Source organism: Podarcis erhardii (genome assembly GCF_964252035.2).
Source record: "Podarcis erhardii genome assembly, chromosome: 6".
Lineage (NCBI taxonomy): Eukaryota > Metazoa > Chordata > Lepidosauria > Squamata > Lacertidae > Podarcis > Podarcis erhardii.
Window position 1 is genome coordinate 9,604,536 of NC_138510.1, and position 25,995 is coordinate 9,630,530.

The 25,995-nt window shown below is 45.6% G+C and overlaps 1 protein-coding gene across 4 annotated transcripts in view; it reads right to left on the reverse strand.

Moving 5' to 3' along the window:
• Positions 1-25,155, reverse strand: part of COL9A3 (collagen type IX alpha 3 chain) — a 79,530-nt gene extending 54,375 nt beyond the window's left edge. The window contains exons 1-4 of one of the 4 annotated variants that reach the window (XM_081867707.1): positions 24,793-25,155; positions 22,956-23,961; positions 13,191-13,259; positions 4,145-4,180 (exon numbers count right to left, since the gene is read on the reverse strand). In XM_081867707.1, the coding sequence (XP_081723833.1) occupies positions 4,145-4,180; positions 13,191-13,259; positions 22,956-23,006 (156 nt within the window). In that variant the 5' untranslated portion in view covers positions 23,007-23,961; positions 24,793-25,155. Of the gene's footprint in view, positions 1-4,144; positions 4,181-13,190; positions 13,260-15,505; positions 16,022-22,778; positions 22,908-22,955; positions 23,962-24,792 lie in introns of those variants that run through there. The other 3 variants (XM_081867705.1, XM_081867706.1, XM_081867704.1) reach the window with 3 other exon arrangements.
• Between the last annotated feature and the right edge of the window lie 840 nt (positions 25,156-25,995).

The window sequence follows — 25,995 nt, forward strand, 5'->3', positions numbered from 1 at the left end:
GCCCCACAAGCTACAACAGTGGTTCTCAAAGGGTGTGATGTGCCACATGGCCGGAGAAGGTGGCAAGCGTGGCAGGAAGACCCAAGGGCAATCAATATGCCAAGGGCACTTCCCGGCCAAAGCAATGTGCACTGCAGATAGCTAAGTATTTATTGCCAAAGATAACACAGTCGCTTCTACAGCTCTGGGTAGATAATTTATTACGGTCGGAGACCAGCTTATAAAACACACTTGGGGGTACAGTCCCAGAAGGAAAACAAACATTTAAAACAATGTACAACAATAAATTAAAAATTTATAAATGCGATAAGCATATACTTAAAACTTTAAGATAAGCTACCGCAGAGAGATGACCCAGAGTCACCCATGGAACCGAGTTTGGGGATTTTCTTAACGAACTAGTTTGAGTCAAGGGGTGGTCTGCGCCTACAGATCTGTACACAGAATCTGGCGACCATCCGGGTCGTCGTACGATCTTTGCCTAACCGGAAAAGGTCGAATTTTTGCTTTTCCGGGAGGCCAGCGAGCCTCACCAGCAGGGGATCAATGGTCTCACTACAGTGGTACCTCAGGTTAAGTACTTATTTGTTCTGGAGGTCCATTCTTGAAACTGTTCTTAACCTGAAGCACCACTTTAGCTAATGGGGCCTCCTGCTCCTGCCGCGCCGCCAGAGCACAATTTCTGTTCTCATCCTGAAGCAAAGTTCTTAACCTGAAGCACTATTTCTCGGTTAGTGGAGACTGTAACCTGAAGCATATGTAACCTGAAACGTATGTAACCTGAGGTACCACTGTATGTGTCTCTTCATAAAAGAACAAGCACTCTGGGCTTCCTATCTCCCCCAATGAACAGACGCAAAGTCTCTGAGCATATGGGACTTTTTAAAAGGAACAGCTCTGGGTATCAATGCACACCAATCCAGTGGCTAGGCAGCTGTGCCCAGGTCCACGCTTTGTGGAGCAGTGGCAGCGACAGAGGACCACTTGCTGCAGCCGGAGACTGCGCCTTCATGGAAACTTTCTCTGCTCATCCCTTTTCAGTCCCCTCCTGGTTCTGGGAGACAGTGGTGCAGGAAAAGGTGGGGAAGCATCCAGCCCTTCACTTGCCTGACCTGCGTCTTCTTCCTCCTGTGCTCCACCCTCCAGCTCTGAAGCTCCCCCTGCCTCCGAGTCTTGCCTCCTGGGTGGTACAGGTCCCCCACAAACCACTGCCCTCCTCTTGCGAGTCAGACTCCAGGCTCCCTTCTACTGCTGCACCCTCCACAATGCCCTGCCAGTCCCAGACACAATATTATACTTTGGAAACGATCCGTGTTCTTATGTAGCTGCATTGTTCTATGCTTCCTGTAAGTCCCGTGATCATATTCTAAAAAAATAAATCTGTGATATAAATCAAACACTGCTAGGATGTCAGGCTTATGGGAATCTGTTTCCACCCCCCATGGAAGTAGATACAGTGGTGCCCCGCAAGACGAACGCCTCGCAAGACGGAAAACCCGCTAGACAAAAGGGTTTTCCGTTTTGGAGGCGCTTCGCAAAACAAATTTCCCTATGGGCTTGCTTCGCAAGACGAAAATGTCTTGCGAGTTTTTCCGACTTTTTTTTCCTTCCCCCCTTTTTCTAAGCCGCTAAGCTGCTTATCAGCTGATCCGATAAGCCGATAAGCCGCTAAAAGCCGCTAAAAGCCGCTAATAGCGCTAATCCGATAAGCCGTCAATGGGCTTGCTTCGCAAGACGAAAAAACCGCTACATGAAGAGACTCGCGGAACGGATTAATTTCGTCTTGCGAGGCACCACTGTAAGCAGAACAAAGGAAAAGGAGTCTTCTTACCAGTTAGAAACTTTAATAATCAGAGCGAGAGAACAAAGAACACATCTCCTAGAAATGGCAGTGCTCCCAATTAAGGATCACACCCTGAAATATACTCAGAGTCCTGTAGTGATTTTATGCTCTTTATTGCAGCTTGTAAAAAAGGGATGGAATTGCCCCCCAAACCTCAGGCTTTTATATGCATTATTTACACAATGAGTCCCGTCTGATTGGCTGGTTCTGCCTCCCTCCTGGAGCCTGATTGGTCTTTTCCTGCAGGCCAATCAGTTGTTGCATTCTAGGATCCTACTTGCCTATTGTTCTAGGATCCAAGTAATCTGAGTTTATACCCTCTGTGCTTTCTATTCTGCCACTTTCTCAGCTCTTCTTGACCTTGGGGAGAGCAGAGGAATGCTTTCTGGAGACAGTGGATCTGTTAACCCTCTCTCTCCCACTGTTTCTTCTCCTAGCTGTTCCCCAGCCAGTATTTCCCAGCTACTGCCTTCTGAACTGTGCCCCTCTGCAAACCACTGTTCCAAATCTATGCTGTCCTCCTACTCCTGGGAAGATTCAGGATCAGGGGAGGGGGAGGCTCCCACCATTCCTCCTCACTGCAGCCCCCCTCAGCATGGTCCCTGACGTAGGAGTTGTTTCTTTTCACTTCCCAACGAATTTCTTATCAGTAAAAAAAAATCGGTGTCGCATGAGCAAATTTTTATTCTGAAAAGGTGGCCCAGGGGAGAAAGTTTGATAACCACTGAGCTAGAGGCTCTCAAGTTTTTCATCCCTACCTATCCTCCTTTCACAAATAAAAGTTACTGGAAGCTGCTTTTAATTCCCAGAGAAGTGTGTTCCTTGGTCCTTTGCCGTCTCTACTCCTCCTGTACCCTTCTGGTCTCTTTCTTGTACCACAGGTGCTTCTGATCATTCCTTGGGTCCATCTATCTTTGTATTGTCTACACTGACTGACAGCAACTCTCCAGGGTTTCAGGGTCTCTCTCAACCCTACTTGGAGATGCTGGGGATTTGAACCCAGGACCTTCTGTATCAACCTCATTACTATTATTAACTTTTTTATTATCCATTGTGTAATGGTTCTAGGGGGTTGATCGTGCGTAAGTCGTCACCACACCTGGCTGAGTTACCTGGGTGAACCCTTTCTGTCCGGACAGCCACCCATCCGTGGCTGTCTCAATCGCTGGCAGAATCCGTCAGTGGGCGTTTCTTGAACTTCTTCCAGCAAAGAAGTTCTTTGACGCCTAGTCTCCGCCTACTCTCCCTGCGCGGAAGTCTTCTGCGCAGAGAGGGTGTGGGCAGCGGAGGACCCATGCTCTCCCCGCTGGTCTCCAGTGAGGAGTCCTGGAGCCCCCTTACCGATTCCCCCCTCTGCCCCCCTTCTCCACTGGTGTTGCGCTGATTTCCTTCCCCAGCAGATGGGCTGTCCCTCTTCCTGCTGGGACCCTCTCCGCCATCCCTCTGGAGCCCTCTCTCCTCCTCTGTCTCCGATGGCAGTTCCCTGACACATTGTTATTACTATTATTATTAAAAACTTGCATACCAGCCTTTGTCAAAAGACCACGGGGCAGTTTACAACACAGCACACAAAGCACACTACAGAATGCAATATCTATGCAATATACAGATCTGAACAGTTACAGAAATAAAATGACAAGAAGGAAAAAAGCACAACAGAAGACAGCTTCTCATAAAATGCAGATTCTCACCGCAGCAAATAAATAAATAAATAAATAAATAAATAAGGGAGGAGAAAATGGGCAGTGGGGTATCTAAAAATACAGTAACAGAGCACACATGCAGAATCTTCCCTCTATCCAAAGTACAGTGGCACCTCGCAAGACGAAATTAATTCGTTCCGCGAGTTTTTTTGTCTTGCGAATTTTTTGTCTTGCGAAACACGGATTTTGGAAAAGCTTCAAAAATCACCAAAGTCTTCAAAAACCTCAAAGAAGGCTACCACACCGCGTGCTATGAGTTGCTCCTCGAAGTCAAGTCGCAACTGCACCCCCTGAATGCACCCTGGGTATTAACGGTTTTAGGAAAAAGGAAACAAACTTGCAAGACGTTTTTGTCTTGCGAAGCAAGCCCATAGGGAAATTCGTCTTGTGAAGCAACTCAAAAATCGAAAAACTATTTCGTCTTGCGAGTTTTTCGCCTTACGGGGCATTCGTCTTGCGAGGTACCACTGTACCTCTTAATCCCAGCCACCCACAAAGAGCATCTGCATGCAAAGTCTCTGGTCTACCACCGAGCGATGGCTCTTGTTGGACTCCCCCAAGGACAACATTAAGGAATGTTAAATGAGCAAATACTTACTGCTGGACCAGGCAAACCAGGAGGACCAGGCTCTCCCTAAGTATTTTAAAAGAAAGCAGAATTAAGAGTTAGGTTCCTATCTCCACCGTCAGCTGCCATATTTACACCCAATCTTTCCCCAGCTCCACTAAAAGCACATGAAGATTTCCTGTAAGTCCAGATGCTTGAGTACTTGCTAGAACTTCACTGCCCACTAAGATTTAGGAACTCCTAAAGCATCATTTTGGGACGCGGGTGGCGCTGTGGGTTAAACCATAGAGCCTAGGACTTGCCGATCAGAAGGTTGGCAGTTCAAATCCCCGCGACGGGGTGAGCTCCCGTTGCTCGGTCCCAGCTCCTGCCAACCTAGCAGTTCGAAAGCAGGTCAAAGTGCAAGCTGATAAATAGGTACGGCTCCAGCGGGAAGGTAAACGGTGTTTCCGTGTGCTGCTCTGGTTCGCCAGAAGCGGCTTAGTCATGCTGGCCACATGACCCGGAAGCTGTATGCCGGCTCCCTCGACCAATAAAGCGAGATGAGCACCGCAACCCCAGAGTCGGCCACGACTGGACCTAATGGTCAGGGGTCCCTTTACCTTTACCAAAAGCATCATTTGTTTTGATTGCCAAAGAAAGCATTGATACACCAAGGTTGCAGGTTTGATCCCCATACGGGACAGCTGCATATTCCTGCATAGAATCGTAGAGTTGGAAGGGACCATGAGGGTCATCTAGTCTGACCCCCTGAGATGCAGGAAACTTTTGACCACTGTGGGGTTCGAACCCACAACCTTGAGCTTCACAGTCTGTAAAGCCTGCGCTGAAGAGCAGGTTTTCCAGGGGGAAGTGGCAGGGCCAAGGCAAAACCACTTAGACTCGTGCTTTCTAGGCATGGGGCAAGCAGGTGAGCCCAGAGTCAGGCCATTGCTCCATCTAGGCCAGTGCTGTCTACACAGACTGGCAGCAGCTCTCCAGGATTTCAGGCAGGTGACGTTCCCAAGATGTCGGGGATTCAACCTGGGATCTTCTGCACACAAAGCATGTCCTCCCACCAATAAGCTACAATCTTTGCCTCACCATCCAAAAAGCCAAAAGAAGCATGGAAGAATTTCTGTGGGGGTTTTTTCATCCCATGCATTGATATGTTCACATACAGCCAACAGATTACTGGGCTGTGCTGGGGAGACGGTCTCCTGCAGATAACAACTCATAGGGAAGTCCATTCCATATAATGTAGGAATTGGGCCTTTAGTGGGTGCCATCCATCATTTAGAAGTGCCTTCTGTTACACATTAGGCAGGTGCCATCTCTACTGTCTTACTGGTGTCTATTGAAGACTTTCCTTTTTCAGCAACCATTTTAAGTGCAGACTGTTTAAGGTAAAGGGACCCCTGACCATTAGGTCCAGTTGTGACCGACTCTGGAGTTGCAGCGCTCATCTCGCTTTATTGGCCGAGGGAGCTGGCGTACAGCTTCCGGGTCATGTGGCCAGCATGACTAAGCCGCTTCTGGCGAACCAGAGCAGCGCACGTAAACGCCGTTTACCTTCCCGCCAGAGCGGTACCTATTTATCTACTTGCACTTTGACGTGCTTTCGAACGGCTAGGTTGGCAGGAGCAGGGACCGAGGAACGGGAGCTCGCCCCGTTGTGCGGATTCGAACCGCCAACCTTCTGATCGGCAAGTCCTAGGCTCTGTGGTTTAACCCACAGCGCTACCCGCGTCCCACAGAATGTTTATTCCTGTCCATATCTGGTCTTGGATTTGAAAACTGCTTTTCTATAAAAACTGTTTTAGCTGTTTTTAGAAAGAGAGTGCCTGGATCACAGCTCCTGGAGACAGGGCTGTCTTAAGCATATGCGGCGCCGGGGTGCAAAAATCCACCCGGCGCCAGCCCACTGCCCCAGGTTGCCCACTCCCAGGCGTGCAGGAGGGTGGAGTTGGCTGGCCGCCTCAGCGTCTCGCTGGCTCGGTCGCCCCCGAGCTCACGGCACAGAGCTGCCTGCAGCAGAAGAGCCCACTGCGGTGCTCCAACTGACAGATGGGCTCTTCCCTGGACTCAACTCTCGGGCTCCAGACTCTTGGCCTGGTGCCCCTGGGAGCCCGGCGCCCAGGTGCCCCTCACGCCTAGCGCCTATGGGTAAGACGGCTCGGCCTGGAGACAAGACAGCCAGGTTGTGCATCTAGAGCAGTGGCCAGAGGAGGAATGACCACTGGGAAGAGCAAAGAGAGAAGAAACGCCATGATGCATCTGGAGCAGCAAAACCGGACGCCTTCATCTGCCTCAGCTGCAACAAAACATGTCTCTCCCCTATTGGTCTCCGCAGCAACAGCAGGCGTTGCAGCCTTCTAACAGTTTGACTTCACCCCCAAAGGCACACTCCTCCTTTGTCTCTCGAAACAGACAGATGCCAACCAACCGAGACCGATGCATGTATTGTTCAATAGCTTTGAGATGGTTAACAGGAGGTGATTCTTGAATGGAACGAAATACAGAAAATAAACATTCCTAATTTTGAAAAATAAATTTGTTATGAGTTGTCCCACGTGTCCAGAAAAAGTAGACACATTTGCTGCCAAGAGCAAGCTAAGTTGGACCACCCAGACAGATGGCTTTAAAAAAGAACGGGGCAAAGTCATGGATATCGGTGGCTACTCATCGTGATGGCTATATGCTACCTCTGGGATGAGAGAATAAGTAGGAGCTTATGCACTTCCCAGAAACACGGGTAAAATCTGAAGGCCCATGAAACCACCACCATGCTGAAGCTAAGCCGGGTCTGGTCAGAGCACAATTCATTGTGTTGGTGCTGACCTTTAAAGCCCTAAACGGCCTCAGTCCTGTATACCTGAAGGAGCGTCTCCACCCCCATCGTTCTGCCCGGACATTGAGATCCAGCTTCAAGGGCCTTCTGGTGGTTCCCTTCCTGCGAGATGTGAGGTTACAGGAAACCAGGCATAGGGCCTTCTCGGTAGTGGCGCCCACCCTGTGGAACGCCCTCCCATCAGATGTCAAGGAAATAAACAACTATCTTACTTTTAGAAGACATCTGAAGGCAGCCCTGTTCAGGGAAGTTTTTAATGTTTGATGTTTTATGGTGTTTTTAATATTCCATTGGGAGCTGCCCAGTGTGGCTGGGGAAACCCAGCGAGGTGGGCAGGATATATATAATAAATTAATTATAATTATCATCATCATCATCATCATCTGGAAGGGATACCTCCTGGGAACCCTATCGTTCCCCTTGCATTCCACGAGAGAGCAGAATATAAATGTAAGAAAAATGAACCAGCCTGCCCACTGTGGGAGAAAGGACAAGGCAGGCCAGGTGCAGTGAACCTCTCCCTCCAGACGCTACTGAACTACAACTCCCAGAAGCCCCAGCAAGCATGGTTAACGGCCAGGGATGATGGGAGTTGTAGTTCAGCAAATACCTGGAGGACCAAGGGGTACCCACACCTGATGCCTTTGGTCTGATCCTATGCCTAGAAGAGTATGGAGTCCTCCAACTGCAGGGGACCTGCTGAATTCATCTAATCAAACTTCTTGCCTGATGGATGCCTAGATCACTAAAATAGACTGCTGGAACTGCGGTTGGGGTAGGTGTTGGGTCACAGAATTGGAGAGTGTCATCCAGTCCAACCCCATGAAATGCAGGAATCAAAGCATCCATGACAGATGGCCATCTGAAAAATCTCCAGTGGAGGAGATTCTGCAACCTCCTTCTAGGAATTTTAAATGATGATATTCCAAAAGACGAAACTAAATTTTTCCTATACGCGACGTCTGCAGCAAGAATCCTGGTGGCTAAGTATTGGAAAAGAAATCAGTTACCCACTAGGGGAGACTGGTTATGTAAGCTTTCAGAATATTTCGAATTAGCCAAATTGACAGATATAATAAGACAAAAAGTGAAAAAGGAATGGGAGTGTCTAAATGAATACCTTAAAAGCCAAGGTTCGAGGACAGAAATCTGGCTGAGTCTGGAATAACCTTGTGAAGTGAAAGGATAAAAAAGAGGGATTTATATTTGGATGCTAGGATAGAGATGATAAGGAAAACAGGAAGACACAATGAGAGGTAAAAGAGGTGCTGCGGGATTGGTGGAAGTCAATGTTTGTTTTTCTTTTTAGTGTTTATATTACTAACTTGTAAGATATGGATTTTTTTGTTTTTTTGAATGTCGGTTTTTGTGTTTTGTGTATCGTTATTTTTTGAATTTTTTGTGTTGTTGTTGTTGTTGTGTGGAAAATACTAATAATATATATATATATATATATATATATATATATATATGCTTTCGTAGATTTTCACGGGTACAGGAATGCAGGTTTTGGTGTCCTCGGGTGTCTTCCCGTGTAAAAGTTGGGGTGTCTAGGCGACGTTTCGACGAGGTCTCACTCGTCATCTTCAGGCTGGTGCTTTCGGCTTCTTGTTACTGGAACAGAGCTCTGTTCCAGTAACAAGAAGCCGAAAGCACCAGCCTGAAGATGACGAGTGAGACCTCGTCGAAACGTCGCCTAGACACCCCAACTTTTACACGGGAAGACACCCGAGGACACCAAAACCTGCATATATATATATATATATATATATATATATATATATATATATAAAAAAAAAGATCTTCCTGGATCTCAACAGTTGGCAAGATCATCAATGTGTGTGGTCATCTGACTTCTCACCCTTAGGTGGCAGCGTTCTTGAACCTGTTCTTCCTTGACTGCTACCATATCATAAAGCAAAGAGAGTCCGGTGTGTGTGTGTGTGCAGGTTGGTTGCTCGGCTAGCATCCTTCTGTCTCTGGGGGGGGGGGGGCAATGGAGGAGTACGCATCGAAATGAGGCTACTTTGCAAGGTGCTGTGCAATTTGCACCTGTGATTGCCTGCAAGGAGGAGCATGCAAATGATTTGCCCCCTCATTTTTGAAAATATAAAAATCCACCTAATAGCCCAGCTCTGCCTTGACCCTTTGGCCTAACACAGGTTCCTTGGTAGGTGGAAAACAGGAAAGGGGGAAAACTAAGCTGTGTCCATATTAATAAAGCTGGAGGTTAATTTTAGGTTAAAATAAGATCCACACCAGGTAGCTTTACTCACTAATGGCTGGGAATGTTCGTTCAGAGAATATATGTTGGGAAACTGTGTACGTGCAGCCACTCACACAGAGTCAGTTAAGGTTTGGCAGACAGCCAGAAGGCAATCTGAAGGAGTAAGTCTGCCTGGTGATAACAGAGACATGGAGACCGCTCCCTGATTGGTCAAGCTCTCTCAAGGGAGTGACAATTAACGGCCTACTAACTTAAATGTGTTAGTTCAGGAGTTCAGTGTTCAGAGTTCTGTGTCAGTGTAGGGGTTGTGAGTCGTATCAGAGAGAGCTAGCAAAAGATCCGTGTTCTGTTCCTGTAAATAGTCCACTGTATATAATAAACACATAACTACAAGTTCCTGGTTTCTGCTTCGTCTATCCTGTCTGCAGCCAAGTTGCCAATTGCTTCCGTGGATTCTGCATGTACTCTGCTAGGCCTGGCTAAGGTCCTCCAACTAGTCAGAAAGTTGCGAAACACCAAATAGCTTTTGCCAATAACTCTCACTGGCAAGTTTCCCTCCTTGCTTTGCTTGCCCCCATGAAGAATTCTGTTGAGCTGAAAAGCTTGCATGCTGTTTTGTGACACATCCGCCTAATCAATAGGTTTGGCCCTAATGTCAATTTTGGGCAAAGCAAGGTCTGCACATCATGTCAAATGCCCTCACCCTGAGCTGGATTCAGCATTTCACCTTCAGCACAGAATCACAGAGTCAGAAGGGATCTCTGAGGGTCCTCAAGTCCAACCCCCTGCAACGCAGGAATCTTTTGCATGTGACCTGCTGACTTCTGATCGTGCAATTAAGCCTGGAGTTAGCTAGCCCCTTCCCATGGGAAAAGCCTCGGTAGCAGAGGAACATAGGAAGAAGCTGTCTCGCACTGCATCGGGCGTTTGGGCAATCTGGCTTAGTACTGTCTACACAGACTGGTAGCAGCTCTGCAGGGTTTCAAGCTAGAAAAACTCCCAGCCCTGCTTGGGGATTGAACCCAGGACTGTCTGCAGATGCTGAGCTCTGGCAGAGGGGTATGTTAGGTTCAGCCACTAGGTATGAGGCTTAAGCACCAACCAACTCGCCACATGCTGACATTTAACATCTTTTAAAAGCAGCTACCCTGTGGGTCCCAGTCCTCTGAATCCACCTTCCTGATCCTCCGTAGAACAGACAAGAAGAAAAACATTTTTTTTGGGGGGGGGGAGGTCAGAATTAATCAATCAGCCGCTAATAATTATATTTACGGGTGCTCAGCAAAAATCCCTTTCCACAAGCTTGTTTATTTCTATGAAATCTGTATCATATGATCACATAAAAGTCAACTTCAGACACAAATACATTTTAAAAATTGATTAACCCCCCCTCCACACACACACACACACACAAGTTTTTAATGTCAGTTAAATCAATTCCCATTTGACAGCTGTTCTATTCTTAGGAGCTAAGCTAAGCAATTACCTTGTTAGATCATGACAAGAATATCAGTGTGTGTTTTTTGGGAGGTGGGGATGGGAAGGGTTTATTGTACAAAACTTTCCTAGAATCATAGATTTGTAGAGTTGGAAGGGACCCTGAGAGTCATGTAGTCCAACCCCCTAGTTCACAACTCGCGTGAGTGGAACAATGCTCAGAGGGCACTTTTGCTGGCGGAAGTGGAAAGCAGTTTCCTCATTCCGTCTGAAGCCCCCTGGATCTCCTGAAAATCTGCTCAGGAGGGCGAGAGACTGTATGGAACTGCATGAGTTTCCTGCATTTCAGGGCACTGTGCTAAATGGCCCCTTCCGACTCTACAATTATATGATTCTATGAAACATGGAGGCACACAGGTGGTGCTGTGGGTTAAACCACTGAGCCTAGGGGTTGCCGATCAGAAGGTCGGTGGTTCAAATCCCCACGACAGGGTGAGCTCCCGTTCCTCAGTCCCTGTTCCTGCCAACCTAGCAGTTCGAAAGCAAGTCAAAGTGCAAATAGATAAAAGGTATCGCTCCGGCGGGAAGGTAAACGGCGTTTCCGTGTGCTGCTCTGGTTTTGCCAGAAGTGGCTTAGTCATGCTGGCCACATGACCCGGAAAAACTGTCTGCGGACAAACGCTGGCTCCCTTGGCCAGTAAAGCGAGATGAGCACCGCAACCCCAGAGTCGTCCGCGACTGGACTTAACTGTCAGGGGTCCTTTACCTTTACCTTTTTATGAAACAGGGGCTACAGAGGCAATGGCTTCAAAATGCCCTTCTCCTTTTCCTACAAAGCAAAGGGAATACAGCTTTCTGCCTTATGCCTTAGGTCTACCCAGTTCAGTATAGCCAACACTGGCTGGCAGCAGCAGCTTCTCCTGGGTTTCTAGCAGAGTTCTTTCCCAGCCCTACTTTGAAATGGCAAGGACTGAAGCTAGGAGCTTCTGAGGGCAGGCAGATGATCTGCTGCTGAGCTGGAGACCCTTCCCCTTTCTTACTCCGGTGGGAGCATTTGCTAGATCCCGGTAATGCCGCCCCAGCCCAAAGCATTTATGCTCCCAAGGCAACAGCAAAATGAGAAGCTGCTTGTGGTGGTGCATGCTGGGTTCTCCAAAAACTGTTTTCACTCATGCATCTGTCGGTAGAAATTAGCCCTGCTCTCGATCCTGATTGTTGTTTTCCTAACTTGTGACCCAGAAGGAAGGCCTTTTGCAGTTGCATTGCTTCTAGCGCCCCCAGCTGGCAGCTGGATGATCTGTGCAGATGTAAAAGAATCTGGGGTCCTGCCCACCATCCTCAGATGAAGGAGAGTAGGTAAATTCAATAATTTTAAACAATAAAATAATGAAATTTGGAATCATGCGCTGGAAGAAATGCAACTCCACGGGTGGCTCCCCCATGTTCCCAGTTCAGTGGGATCTGAGCTGTGGGATAAAGGTAAAGTGACCCCTGACCATTAGGTCCAGCTGTGGCTAACTCTGGGGTTGCAGCGCTCATCTCGCTTTATTGGCCGAGGGTGCCAGCGTACAGCTTCCAGGTCATGTGGCCAGCATGACTAAGCCGCTTCTGGCGAACCAGAGCAGCACACGGAAACGCCGTTTACCTTCCCGCCGGAGCGGTACCTATTTATCTACTTGCACCTCGTGCTTTCGAACTGCTAGGTTGTCAGGAGCAGGGACTGAACAACGGGAGCTCACCCCGTCGCGGAGATTTGAACCGCCGACCTTCTGATCGGCAAGGTCTAGGCTCTGTGGTTTAACCCACAGCACCACCCGTGTCCCTTCTGAGTTGTGGGATACATCTTCTCCATTTCTCTTCCTTCTGAAACAGCACACTTCGTTTAAAATGTATATGCATTTTCTGGCATGAATATGACCTGAAAAGCACAGTACAAGCACAGTACCAAGAACAAGAACAAATACCAATAAAGCTTAAGAACAACAGTTTAAACTGGACGAAAGACAGGGAGATTTACTGAGTGCTCATGCTGGTACAGCCATGTGTCGTGATTCTGTGATTCTAAACTTGTGCAGAGGTTATATGACACCGCCTGTTTATTGAAACAAGGCACACACTCAAAAAAAATTCAACCTAGCAAGTAATATTCAGGTTTAATTCTATGAAGGATTATTTATCTGGGTTTGGGTTCAAGCCCCATGTTGGGCAAAAGATTTATGCATTTGTAAGGGGCTGGACTGGATGACCCTCGTGGTCACTTCCAATTCTACAATTCTATGATCTCGGTGCTTCATTTTGCCCAGCAAGAAGCAGAGGCCTGTCCAAGAAGATGTGGTCATTTTTCGCCCATGTTCTTGACAAACTAGATGTTCTGAGGTTGGAGGAAAGATTGCTTAAGACTCTCTCAGGAAGGAGAGATGAAAGAGACACATTCTGCACTATAAATAGCAAGTCTTCAAGCCAGACAGGAGGTTAGAGGTTGACCCATCAGTAATCCTACTCAGCCTATTAGGTTGGCCCACCGATGCTCCGCCCATTTCTCCCTCAAGCTTGGTCCAATCCTGGGCTGCTCAGATACTTACATCTATGCCATCTTTGCCAGATGTTCCAGGAGGTCCTCGTGGTCCAGGAGGGCCCCGTGGTCCTGGCCTCTGGGAAGGGAAGCAGGAGAAAAATGAGGCTTTGCATCAGGTGAAACGTAAGGAAATAGATCAAGAAATTCATGGACAACCAGAGACTTCTAAATCCCCTTCTGTTTGGGACAGGCACCTAAGGAACTCTTTAAGTGGAAACCTAACCAGCTCAGATGCTAGGGAGACATAACCTCCAGCCTTCATTAAAACATGTTGCTCAAATTCCCCCTCGCCCTGTTTCTGGGGTTAGCTTTCGTGGAACTTTCAAACAAGGACACATTCAATTCCAGACCCTTAATTTAGCGACACCCTTTCAGAAATGGGGGAGGACCCCATTCCACAACTATAATTTATCACACTTGTATCCAAGGCTGGATTTAGGTTTGATGAGGCCCTCGGCTACTGAAGGTAATGGGGCCCTTTATATGTCCAGCTGTCCTTTGTCAACAACAAATTGTCGCTGTTTTTTGTGTTGAATATATGCTATATGGTAATTTATGGACCTAATAGGTATCTAAAGCCATTTGCACATAACAAAATATGTATTTTATCAAAGTAATTATTTTTTATCTTATATTTTGGAAATGTACACCCAAGGTTTTTTTCCTTTAAATTTTTTTGGGGGGCCCCTAAGCTATAGCTTGTTTAGCTTATATGTAAATCCGGCACTGCTTGTATCTTCTGTTCTCAGGGTCATTCCACTTGATCCTAATTGCCAATATTATGGCAATCACTTATTCCGAACAACTCAATTGGTATCATAGCTGAGTGAGGGGACTTGAACCTCAGCATTTTATTTAATTGGTTTAAAAGATGCATCAAGTGCCAACACCAGGATGGTGTATATTATAAAATACATTTTACCAGCCATCATTAAAAACAAAGGCAACTACAAACAGCTTGTATCCCTGTCCTAAATTTTTTCCCTTTGAAATACAGATTCTCCGACTCACACTTGACTTCCATCTCTCACCTGTATGTTTCTGTTGGCTGTCTATTTCTAAACTTTCAGACAAATTTGCGGCTCAGCAGATTAAAAGGATTTCTTTCTTCCCCCCTCCCCTGGTGGCTAATGGGTCAAAGACCTTCTTCCTTTGCAGCACAGAATTTATAGTGCAGAAAAGATTTAGCAAGCACGGTTCCCAATTACATTAATTGCACATCTTAACCCTACTGAGTCTTACAGAACCACTTTCCAATGTCGTGTTGGCGAATTAAAGTTACAACAGTCTACAATTTGCCATCTTTATAATATAGGAGACATAGGGGTCTGCAGTCAATTTCCGCGAGCTGCGTCAAATTCTACTCAATGAATGAATGCACACACTGTTTGGTGCTAAGGTGGGGGGGGGGGAGAGAAATGCTATAAATGCTTTTCTATGTGGAAAAAAAAGGCCCCAGAGAGTAACTTGCAACCAGGCATTGGTCAACAAAGCTTTCTTTGTACAGCAAGGTTTGCTCACGGATGGGACAGGACGACTCTAGATTCCTGAACCCGGCTGCAGACAAACTTCACTGGCAACTTTAGAGAAAAGAATCCCTTTTAATTCCCCCATAATTCAGTAATTAATATTCCTTGCAGGGTGCTCTTTAGGAATGGGACCTCTGCTGGATGAAGGATTTGCCATAAGGCCATTATTTCCCCCTTAAAAGTTAGTTCAGAGGAGATCAACTGATGGGAAAAGGAGGGGGGAGCTCACACCTCCAAAAAGGCTGAAAATACAGAACACTGGAGTTTTTGTTCTGTCTGAAACCTGATGCTTTCATGTTAAACAAAACGGTTACTCTCCAAGTCAACTCCCCGACATCTTAGTGTTAATATCTTATAGCGAGGAAAAAGGTATTTGTGTGTTAGAAACTTGTAAACTTGCAATGAAGTTGGTTTATGACACGGACCATACAACAGCATTGCAGAAATCATATAGATAAGGATCTTGGAAACAACACAGTTTTCATAATCACTAAAGACTCTTTGAATCACAGCCCAATTCCGAAGACCAAGACCGCTCTCGTATTCTGCTATCTGGACTGCGCAAACGAAAATGTGAGCATTGAAGATTAATTTCTACTGATCCTATCCACACCAACCCAGATATAAGTCCTGCTGCTTTCAGGCTGAAACCTCACAGACCTATCTATACATAACGGAAAAGTGATACGGTCTGTCCTTTTATGGGAGATGTGGATGATTGTTCCAGAAGATGGAGCTCAACTGCAGCTGGGAAGCTCTGTCCTTTCGAAAAGGCAGAAGGAACAATCCTTACCTGAGCTGAGGAGGAGGCCAAAAGTTGAGAAAGAAGTAGTAATCCGAGGGCTGAGAACCCAGCCATAGCCGTCACAAATTAATTCCTCTTGGCTCCAGAAGCCTTCTCCCCCTGCTGCCTATTATTCCGTCCTGTGCTTTTCAGAATCTCCACTCCTGAACGAATCCCTTCCACCGCCAGGGAAACCTGTGTCTCCTGTCTGGAAGGGAACCGACACGCCAGCCAAGGAGGCAGAGGGGGCTGGACTCTGATGGAGAACGAGACCGGGCCACTGAGAAAGGGGAGGAGGAAAGGAAGAGCTGGACACCTCCATTCATAACTCAATATATTTTTTCCAGCTTGCTGGAGGATAGCAGCGGAAGGGGCCCAGGCACAGGGAGAGTGTTGATTGGCTTGGGTTAGCTGATTTAGGCTACATCCACACCATATGAAGGGACGCGGGTGGTGCTGTGGTCTAAACCACAGAGCCTAGGGCTTGCCGATCAGAAGGTCGGCGGTCGAATCCCTATGACGGGATGAGCTCCCGTTGCTCGGTCCCTGCTCCTGCCAACAAAGCAGTTTGAAAGCACTTCAAAGTGCAAGTAGATAAATAGGTACCACTCCGGCGGGAAGGTAAATGGCGTTTCCGTGCACTGCTCTGGTTCGCCAGAAGCGGCTTAATCGTGCTGGCCACATGACCCGGACCCGGAAGCTGTACGCCGGCTCCCTCGGCCAGTAAAGCGAGATGAGTGTCACAACCCCGGCCACGACTGGACCTAATGGTCAGGGGTCCCTTTACCTTTACTTTTTACCACATCATATATATTTTTTTTTTTTAAATATTTTTATTAGTTTTACAGAATAATAAAGAACAAAGAATAAAATACAAAAGTTTCATAAATCATATTTCTTTTACAGAATCTTTTGGACTTCCCCACATCTTCCCGAATCTGCATTATTTATAATACTAACTTCAGCATTTTGTTATCTTATTTCGTCGCTTATTGTATCTTTCATTTTGTCATATTACCCATTTCAATATATTTGTAACCCAATATTCATAATACAAAGTCTTCAGCTATTTATTATCTTATTTCATTACTTATTGTATCTTTCAGTTCATTATTGTATCTTTCAATTCATTACTTATTGTATCTTTCAATTTCATGTTACCAAAGTCAAAGTTATTGTAACCATGGTCTTATATATTGTGATTAAAACATAATGCAATAAATTTTTTTCTTAATTTCACCTCTCTTTTCTTGTGCCTTAATTTTCATTTCACCTAATTACCATTGCTGGGGCTAATATTTCCTAAAAAGTGCATTTTCTTAACATTCATACAGCTTATAATATTTTTGTAAATAGTCCTTAAATTTTTTCCAGTCCTCTTCCATTTTTTCTTCTCCCAAGTCTCGGATTCTGCCAGTCATTTCCGCCAGTTCCATATAGTCCATCAACTGCGTCTGCCATTCCTCCAGTGTGGGTAAATCTTGTGTCTTCCAACACTTTGCGATGAGAATTCTTGCTGCTGTTGTAGCATACATAAAAAAAGTTCTATCCTTCTTTAACACATTCTGGTCTACAATGCCCAGAAGGAAGGCCTCCGGTTTCTTAGGCAAGGTATATCTAAATACCTTTTTTAACTCATTATAGATCATTTCCCAAAAGGCCTTCACTTTCGGACATGTCCACCAGAGATGAAAGAACGTCCCTTCCGCCTCTTTACACTTCCAGCATTTATTATCAGACAGGTGATATATCTTAGCCAGCTTGACTGGGGTCATGTACCACCGGTATATCATTTTCATAATATTTTCTTTCAGGGCACTACATGCCGTGAATTTCAATCCGGTGGTCCATAACCTTTCCCAGTCCTCAAACATAATGTTATGTCCAATATCCTGTGCCCACTTTATCATGGCGGATTTGACTGTCTCATCCTGTGTATTCCATTTAAGCAGCAAGTTATACATTCTTGATAGTAATTTGTCTTTAGGTTCTAACAATTCTGTCTCTAATTTCGATTTTTCCACCTGAAACCCAACCTTTTTATCTGTTTTGAAAACTTCCCGAATTTGAGCATAATGCAACCAATCTCGCACCTTGCTTTTTACATTTTCAAAACTCTGCAGCTTCCAATTGTCACCATCTTTTTCAATTAATTCCCAATATTTTGGCCAGTAGGCCTCCATGTTAAGTCTCTTACGTGCCTTGGCCTCTGCCGGTGAAAGCCACCTTGGTGTTTTGCTCTCCAATAAGTCTTTATATTTTGTCCAGACCATAAAAATTGCTCTTCTAACAATATGATTTTTGAACATTTTATGAACTTTAACCTTGTCGTACCACAAATACGCATGCCACCCAAAAGCGTTATCAAACCCTTCCAGATCTAGGACATCAGTGTTCTCTAACAAAAGCCAATCTTTCATCCAGCAGAAGGCTGTAGATTCATAATATAACCTCAAGTCTGGCAGGGCAAATCCCCCCCTTTCTTTCGCATCTGTTAGTATTTTAAACTTAATTCGGGGCTTTTTGCCCTGCCAAACGAACTTAGAGATATCCTTCTGCCACTTTCCAAAACATACCACTTTGTCCACAATCTGCAGGGTCTGAAACAAGAATAACATTTTCGGCAAAACATTCATCTTTATAGCTGCTATTCGGCCTAACAAGGAAAGTTTTAGTCTTGTCCAAGTTTCCAAATCCCTTTTGATTTCTGACCAACATTTCTCATAGTTGTCCTTAAACAAATTCAAGTTTTTAGAAGTCAGGTACACCCCTAGGTATTTTACCTTTTTAACCACATTTAATCCTGTCTCTTTCAAAAACTCATCTGCTTCTGTAGACGTTAGGTTCTTTGCTAAGACCTTAGTCTTTTGCTTGTTCAACTTAAATCCCGCCACCCGACCATAATCGGAAATTAAATCCAAAACTCTTTTTGTACTAGAAACTGGCTCCTGTAATGTTAATACCAAATCATCTGCAAACGCTTTCAGTTTGTATTGTTTCACTCCGACCTCAATGCCCCGAACTGACCGGTCCCTTCTGATCATATTCAAAAGCACCTCCAGGACCGAGATAAACAATAATGGGGATAGAGGGCACCCTTGTCGTGTCCCTTTTTCAATATTGAATTCCTCCGTCACCACATTGTTTACTATCAATTTAGCTTTTTGATCTGAATATATTGCATCTATACCATTTTCAAACCCCCGTCCCACTCCCATCCCTTCCAAATTTTTCTTCATGAACATCCAAGAAATATTGTCAAAGGCTTTCTCCGCATCAATAAAAATTAGAACCGCTCTAGTATTAATATTTGTTTGTAAGAGTTCCAAAATGTCAATAATGTTTCTCGTATTGTCAAACAAATGCCTACCCGGGAGAAAGCCTGCTTGATCTTTGTGAATCACCTCGTTCAGTACTTTTTTAAATCTATTTGCCAAAATATCTGCAAAAATTTTGTAATCCACATTTAGGAGTGAGATGGGATGGTAGTTCTTAAGTTGAGTCTTTTCAGTTTCTGTTTTAGAAATCAATGTGATGAAGGCTTCTTTCCACGTTTCTGGTGCCTTCTTACCCTCCATGATCTGGTTACATACCTCCATCAAGGGTTGTATCAAATAGTCTTTCAAAACCTTATAATATTTGGAGGTAAGTCCGTCAGGGCCTGGAGATTTGCCTAATTGGAGATTCTGTATGGCACTCTCGATTTCCTGCTGTGAAACTTTAACATTCAGGGTTGTTCTCATTTCCTGGGAAATTTTTTGTAATCCGTTAGTTTGGATAAATTGATCTATCTCAGATTCTTTCTGCGGCCCTTGTGCATAAAGATCTTTGAAATATCTCTGGAAACATTTCCTAATTTCTTCAGGCTTCTGAACCATTCTTCCTTCAATCTCTAGATTTGTAACTGTATTTAGTTTTTGTCTTTTTTTCAACTGCCATGCTAGCAGTTTCCCACACTTGTTTGCTGACTCGAAAGATCTTTGTCTCATTTGTTTAATTTTCCACTCCACTTCTTGGTTTATCAATTTCATGTATTGGGCCTGGAAAAATTTCACTTCTCTCAGCACTTCCTTAGACTTGGGCCTGGATCTTAATTTCCTTTCACCCTCACTTATTCTCTCCAATATCTTCTGCTTCTTTTCATTCCAGAGTCTTTTCTTTACAGTGTTTTGTTGTATGAGAAACCCTCTCATCACCGCTTTACTTGCGTCCCAGATTGTTCTTTTTTCCACCGTAGTGTTTAAGTTTATCTCAAAATAATCTTTTAAAGTTTTTTGGGCCTTCTTCACAATCTCCTGATCTCTGAATAAAGTGTCATTCATTTTCCATCGGAAGGATCCGGTTATGTTTAGTCTCAATTCCATTTTCAAAGCATTATGGTCGGAGCAAGTTTTTGGGCAGATTTCCACTTTTCTAGTTTTAGGTGCCAGTCCTTTAGTTATCCATATTTGGTCGATTCGTGTCCATGACTGATGAGCTTCAGAGAAGAAAGTTCCTTCTTTTCCTAGGGGGTTCTTGACTCTCCATATATCAATCAAATCCATATTGTCTGTCATTTCAAAAAAAGTTTTAGGTAGTCTGCCTTCTTTTGTTATATTTACACTCTGCGACTTATCCATATTTACAGAGACAACCCCATTCATATCTCCCAACATAATGATGTTGTTATAGTCTAGATAGTCCAGTAAAGTCTCATGCAGCTTCTTAAAGAATTCCGATTTTCCATCGTTTGGTGCATAGATTCCTAATATCAAAAATTTTTCTCCATGTGTATAAATTTCAATAGCCAAAATTCTGCCTTGTTCATCTTTAAATAGAAATTTCGGTGACAGGCTCTCCTTTGCATAAATCACTACTCCTCTTTTCTTAACTCTGTCCGAAGAAATAAATTCTTGGCCTAACCTTTTATTAATTAGCACTTTCCGATGAAGCCTTGTCACATGTGTTTCTTGCAGGCAGATAATGTCCAATTGTTCTTTCTTCAATATATGAAATACTTTCCTTCTTTTTTCTGGAGAATTTCCGCCATTTATATTCCAACTAAGAAGTTGCAGAGACATCCTGAATCAATTTATAGGCCTTACAATGGGGTGTCTAGATCACCCGTTCCCGGCGGTGGCAGTGATGGTCCAGCTCCAGGCTGTTTGGTTTCTGGTGGTGGGGGTGGCCAAGTCGCAACTGCTCCTTTCTGGAGGTCTTCCCCGTTGTCGTAAATAAACTTCTGCTGGTCCTCTGGTGTTCTGATTCTTATTTTCCTTCCTTTATAGCTGAATGATAGTCCTTGCGGGAACTCCCACCTATAAGGGATTGTGTTGTTTCTCAACAGCTTTGCCAATTCTAAGTATGAGGCTCTAAGATCCAATAACAATTTGGGTATGTCTCTGTAAATTTCAGCCTTTTTACCTTCTATCTCTAGGGATTTTTTGAAATGTAGGCCTAGTATCTTGTCTCTTTCTTCTCTTGATCTCAAAATAACCAAACAGTCTCTGGACTTGTCTTTCTTCACCGATCTGCCCAATCTAAATGCAGTCACAATTTTAAAGTCTTTATCTTCTTCTATTCCCCAAAATTTGGAGAATAAAAGTGTCAAAAATCCCTCCAAATTACCTTCCTCCAATTCTGGGACAGCTCTCAACCTAAGGTTATTCTCCTTGTTTCTCAATTCCACCATCGACAGGTAGGCCTGTTGTTCCCCTACCTGTCTTTGCAGGGGCTTGATTTCACCTTTAATCTCATCAACTTTTTTGCTTGCTTGCTCCGCTTTTTGATAGGCTTCCACAGCTAATTTATGGTTTTCAGCTGTAGCTCCTTGTAGATTCTCAATTGCCTGTGTATTCTGGGAGACCTTTTCAGATAATGCACCAATAGTAGTTGTTGCTTGGTCTATTTTTAGTGATTGATTGTCCACTTTTTGATTTAAAATTGCTAATTGTTCTAAAATTTGTTTCAAAACTGTGTCAGATCCTCCTGTTGCCATGTCCTCTTCAGCAGGCTGTTCAGCCTCCACCTCCTGTGCTGTCAGGACGGTTGGAACAGATGATCTGCGATGATGAGCTAAAGTTGTTTGGACAAGTTGCACAGGCTTCCTTTCTTTTTCTTTCTCTTTTTCTCTTTCTTTAGCTTTGGCTGCTCTTGTTTTCCCTGTGCCACTCATTCCACACCTGCCTCTTGTTCAAGGTCAAATTTTCCTTTATTCCATGAGAAAGCAAGTCCAGAGTACAAACAATTAAACCACAGAAATTCCAAACAAAGTATGTTTCCCAGGCCTCTGTAACTCCACAATCCTCTAGGGGGAGTATCTTAAAGTTTCAGGGAAGGCGAGGATTTTTCCGCCATTTAAAGTTTCTATAATCTCTTTTTTTTAATTTGTAATTCCAAGACAATAAGGAAGGTTCGCAGAGTCCTCTACTTTTTAGGCTAAAACCGCTAGGAGCCAGATTGGTAATTGCAACAGTGTTTTAAAGTCTCAATATATGTAGCAGCTTAAAATCTTGTTACTGTAGTCCGCAGTTTGACAGCTCAGTTACGACTGACAGCCCGACGACTTGCGTTCTTGAAACAAAGTCCCAAATACAAGTCCCATAGGCAGAAATAAAGTCTCTCTTGGTCTTTTAAATAAGAAGACTGCAAATTCTGTAAATGCACAATAGTTCCACTTTGCAAAGCTCCCATTAAGCGCCTCAGCGCTCCTCTGTGCCTTTGCTTTGATCTTGTAAGCAGTATCGGGAGACGGACTTCCTTTTACTCGTCACCCGTTTTCAAACCCGAAAAAAGATATTTTAAGTCCAAATTGTAGTTCACTTTACTCACGGGTATGTTACTTGCCAAATTGATGTTCACAGGAAGAAAGGTCGGCGCTCATCAGCAGCAGCTGCGCGGCTTCGCCTCCCGCAGAAAGAGCGATGAACTCACAGCGCCGCTCCCCCTTTCGCGCTCCGGAGCCCCTTACGGGGTCCCTTCCACACTTCTGGGGGAGTTCCTGGCGCCCGCCGAGTCCCACAGCCACGGGCTCCCTCTGCCCGTGGTTTTTTCTAACGGGTCGTCGCTATGCCGCAGCGAACGACCCTTTCCTGCGGAGCCCCTCTTCAGACAGTGAAGAGGACCGCCATCGCCGTTTCGCGCCGCCTCCGGAAAGCACTATGATACCACTATAAACAATCACTGCCTCCCCCAAATAATTCTGGGAGATGTAGTTTGTTAAGGGTGCCAAGAGTTGTTAGGCAAACTCTATTCCCCTGAGTTATAATTCCTAGAGTTCCCTGGGAAGAGTAGATCAAGTCACCCTGGTAATTGTGGCTCTGGGAGGGGAATAGGGGCCTCCTAACTCTCAGCACACTTCAACGGCAGTGCCCAGAATTATTTGGGGGAAGCTGTGACTGTTCTAAGTGGGTTAAATATATGTTGTGGCCGATCCCTTTGGCAATGCAAAAAGGCCTTGATCTCTCTTGACACCACTTACATGGAAAAACATTAACAGGGTGTTAGCTGGGTGACCAAAGGATGTATCCATGTGAGTCAGAGTCCCACCATGATTGGAATGGTTGCAGGGGTCATATCCAGAACAACTTAACTCTCACATTTTAGTTTATCCATTAGAATTTGTACCCATGGATAAGCAGGACAGCGTTAGTGAACAAACCGGCAACAAGAGTTCAGACAAACTTATTGATCCCTTGATTAGCGACGAGCTGCAAGTGTGAATTAACCAGAGTCACCAGAGATCAACTACTGCTGTCTGGGCCAATGCCAGGCAATGTGGATATTCTAAAGTGATAATTCTTACAGGAAACACTTCCGCTCTGCTCCTTAAGAGATTGATTGTGAAACCCTTTTTGAGGCAATCAAACTGTACAGCATTCCAGGCGCTTCTGCACCATAATGCCATTATGATACAGTGGTACCTCGGGTTAAGTACTTAATTTGTTCCGGAGGTCCATACTTAACCTGAAACTGTTCTTAAACTGAAGCACCACTTTAGCTAATGGGGCCTCCCGCTGCCGCCGCAGCACGATTTCTGTTCTCATCCTGAAGCAAAGTTCTTAACCTGAAGCACTATTTCTGGGTTAGCAGAGTCTGTAACCTGAAGCGTATGTAACCTGAAGCGTATGTAACCCGAGGTACCACTGTACTAGCATTTTATTTTCAGTTGCTTTCCTAAAGATGATCATTAGCATTTGTATTTTTCACAGCTGCAGCATGCTGGAAAAAATGTGAGGTGTGCGATTTTTGGGTGGGGATGCTTAGGTCCAGCAGTGTTCACTCAGAGCGCCTTATCAGATCAGAGAGAAACTTGTGAATTATCCATGCTCTGGTAACCTCCTGGTTGGAGAACTACCTGTTCTACGTAGTCTGGAAACTTCAGCTGGTCCAGACCTGGGCAGGCATAGCACCACTGCTTGGTCATCTGCACTAGCTTCCAGTCCCTTTTCATTCCCAATTCAAAGTGTTTGTCTTAAACTTTAAACCTGGTGTCAGGGGCTCAGGAGCAGAAGCACAGGGAAGGGAGGAAATGGAGAGCGAAGGGGAAGAATCTGAGGGCAGCGTAGGAGAAGATGACAGTGGCCCGAGAGATTCCATGAGCCTCTCCAGCGAATCGGAAGATTCTCAGAAGGGGGTGCCGGTGGCCAGGGCAAGGGGGGTCCCAAGGGGGACACTCCAGAAGCAAGGGGCCAGCGGGGACTCCCAGAGCAGCAGTTGGGAGATCAGAACCAGCTTCCCCACCAGAGCATAGTGGGGGGGAAGAGTCCCAGGTATCGGGGCCAGCGTATCCCCCAGCAGGGAGAGAAGATGAGTCAGGGCTGACCACGCCTCCATCGGAGAGTCAGGCAACGGAGGGGAGGTCAGGTCCAGCCAGCATCCCGGAAGAGGGAAGCAGTGATAGAAGCAGTGTAACGGTCAGGAGGAAGGCCACTGGGTTGGCGCGAGAGCCAAGTTCAAATATACAGGCGCGCAGGACAGCAGAGAACGAGGATTGGGAACCAGGTCCTAAAGCCGCCGGAGGCAGGGGGAGGAGTCAGGCGACTCAGCGTCAGAAGAGTCCAGAAAGGGGAATGCCTCAGCAGACAGGAGGACCCAGAGGAGGAGAGAGCAGAGGAAGAGGTGGAGCAGGGCTAGAATCTTAAACTGGTGTCAGGGGGGAGGAGATTCAGACGGAACTTCGGCGGTCTAGGGTTTAAGACGTAGAGCTGCGCGCTACGGCTTTGAAATGGAAACTGAACTTCAATAAAGACTTTTGTATATAACGACGACCTGGCGTTGGTCCTCTGTGAGCTGGGACCTTGGGGCAGCTCTGACACCTGGATTGCTGGACTTTCCCACTGTCCCAAACCATTGGACATTCTGGGTGGGGCTGGTGGGAATTGTCAGCCTACTAGCAGCTGGAGGGCCACTGGTTCCCCCAACACGCTTTAAAACCTATGCAGCTTGCAGTGAGGTTATCTGAAGGATTGTGGCCTCCTGAATATACCTGCCTGGCCCCCAAGACCTTCATACGAGGCCGCCTCCCGCTTTCTCCTATTGCACAGCAGACACCCTAGAGAGGTTCACCTGGTGCCACTGATCTTACGGTCCTTTTACCACATAAGACCATTGGGAGACCATCACTTCCCCTGACTGGGTTTACATTGCACTTAACACCGCCGTGTGCTGGCTTTTATTCTATATTGTGTTGAGATTGCTATAAGGTTCTGATTGCATTTGTTTGCATGTTTTGAATTACCGTATTTTTTGCTCTATAACACGCACCCGACCATAACACGCACGTAGTTTTTAGAGGAGGAAAACAAGAAAAAAAATATTCTACACGAAACAGTGGGCGTATGATTTTTGTGGTTCATGCTGTGGCCACAGACATGTGATCTGATGGCGAGTTTGGGGTAGCCCAATGCAAAAATCCTGAGGATCCATGTTTGTAACCACGTTTTTGCACCACTGCGGCCCCAGACAAAAGTGGATGCGTGATTTTTTTGGTGCAAACTGTAGCCATGGACATGCTATGTGATCTGATGGTGAATTTGGGGTGACCCAGTGCAAAAATCCTGAGGATCCATGTGGATCTGTGCTTTGTAACCACGTTTTAAGTGGGGAGGGAAGGAAAAGCACTCAAGGGACAAGGAGCAAGCTCTGCTTCTCTCCCCCCCCCCCCTTAGCGAGCTGAAAAACTTTGCTGGAGGGACAGAGAGCCTGCTTGCTTTAAAGGAGCCTACCGGACAGGAGCCGCTTACATGAGTGTAAGCGGCTCCTGTCCGGTAGGCTCCTTGGCTCCTTTAAAGCAAGCAGGTTCTGCTCCTCTCCCTCCCCCCCCCCCCTTAGCGAGCTGAAAATCTTTCCTGCTATTTCCAGCAAAGCGGGAGAAGAGCCGCAGAGTGGGGACGAGAGATACAGAGACCCTGCTTGCTTTAAAGGAGCCAACCGGACTTCTTCTCTTTAAAGAAGCAGGCACTCTGTCCCTCTCTCCTCCCCATTCAGCGGCTCTTCTCCCGCTGGAAACCACGGAGGAG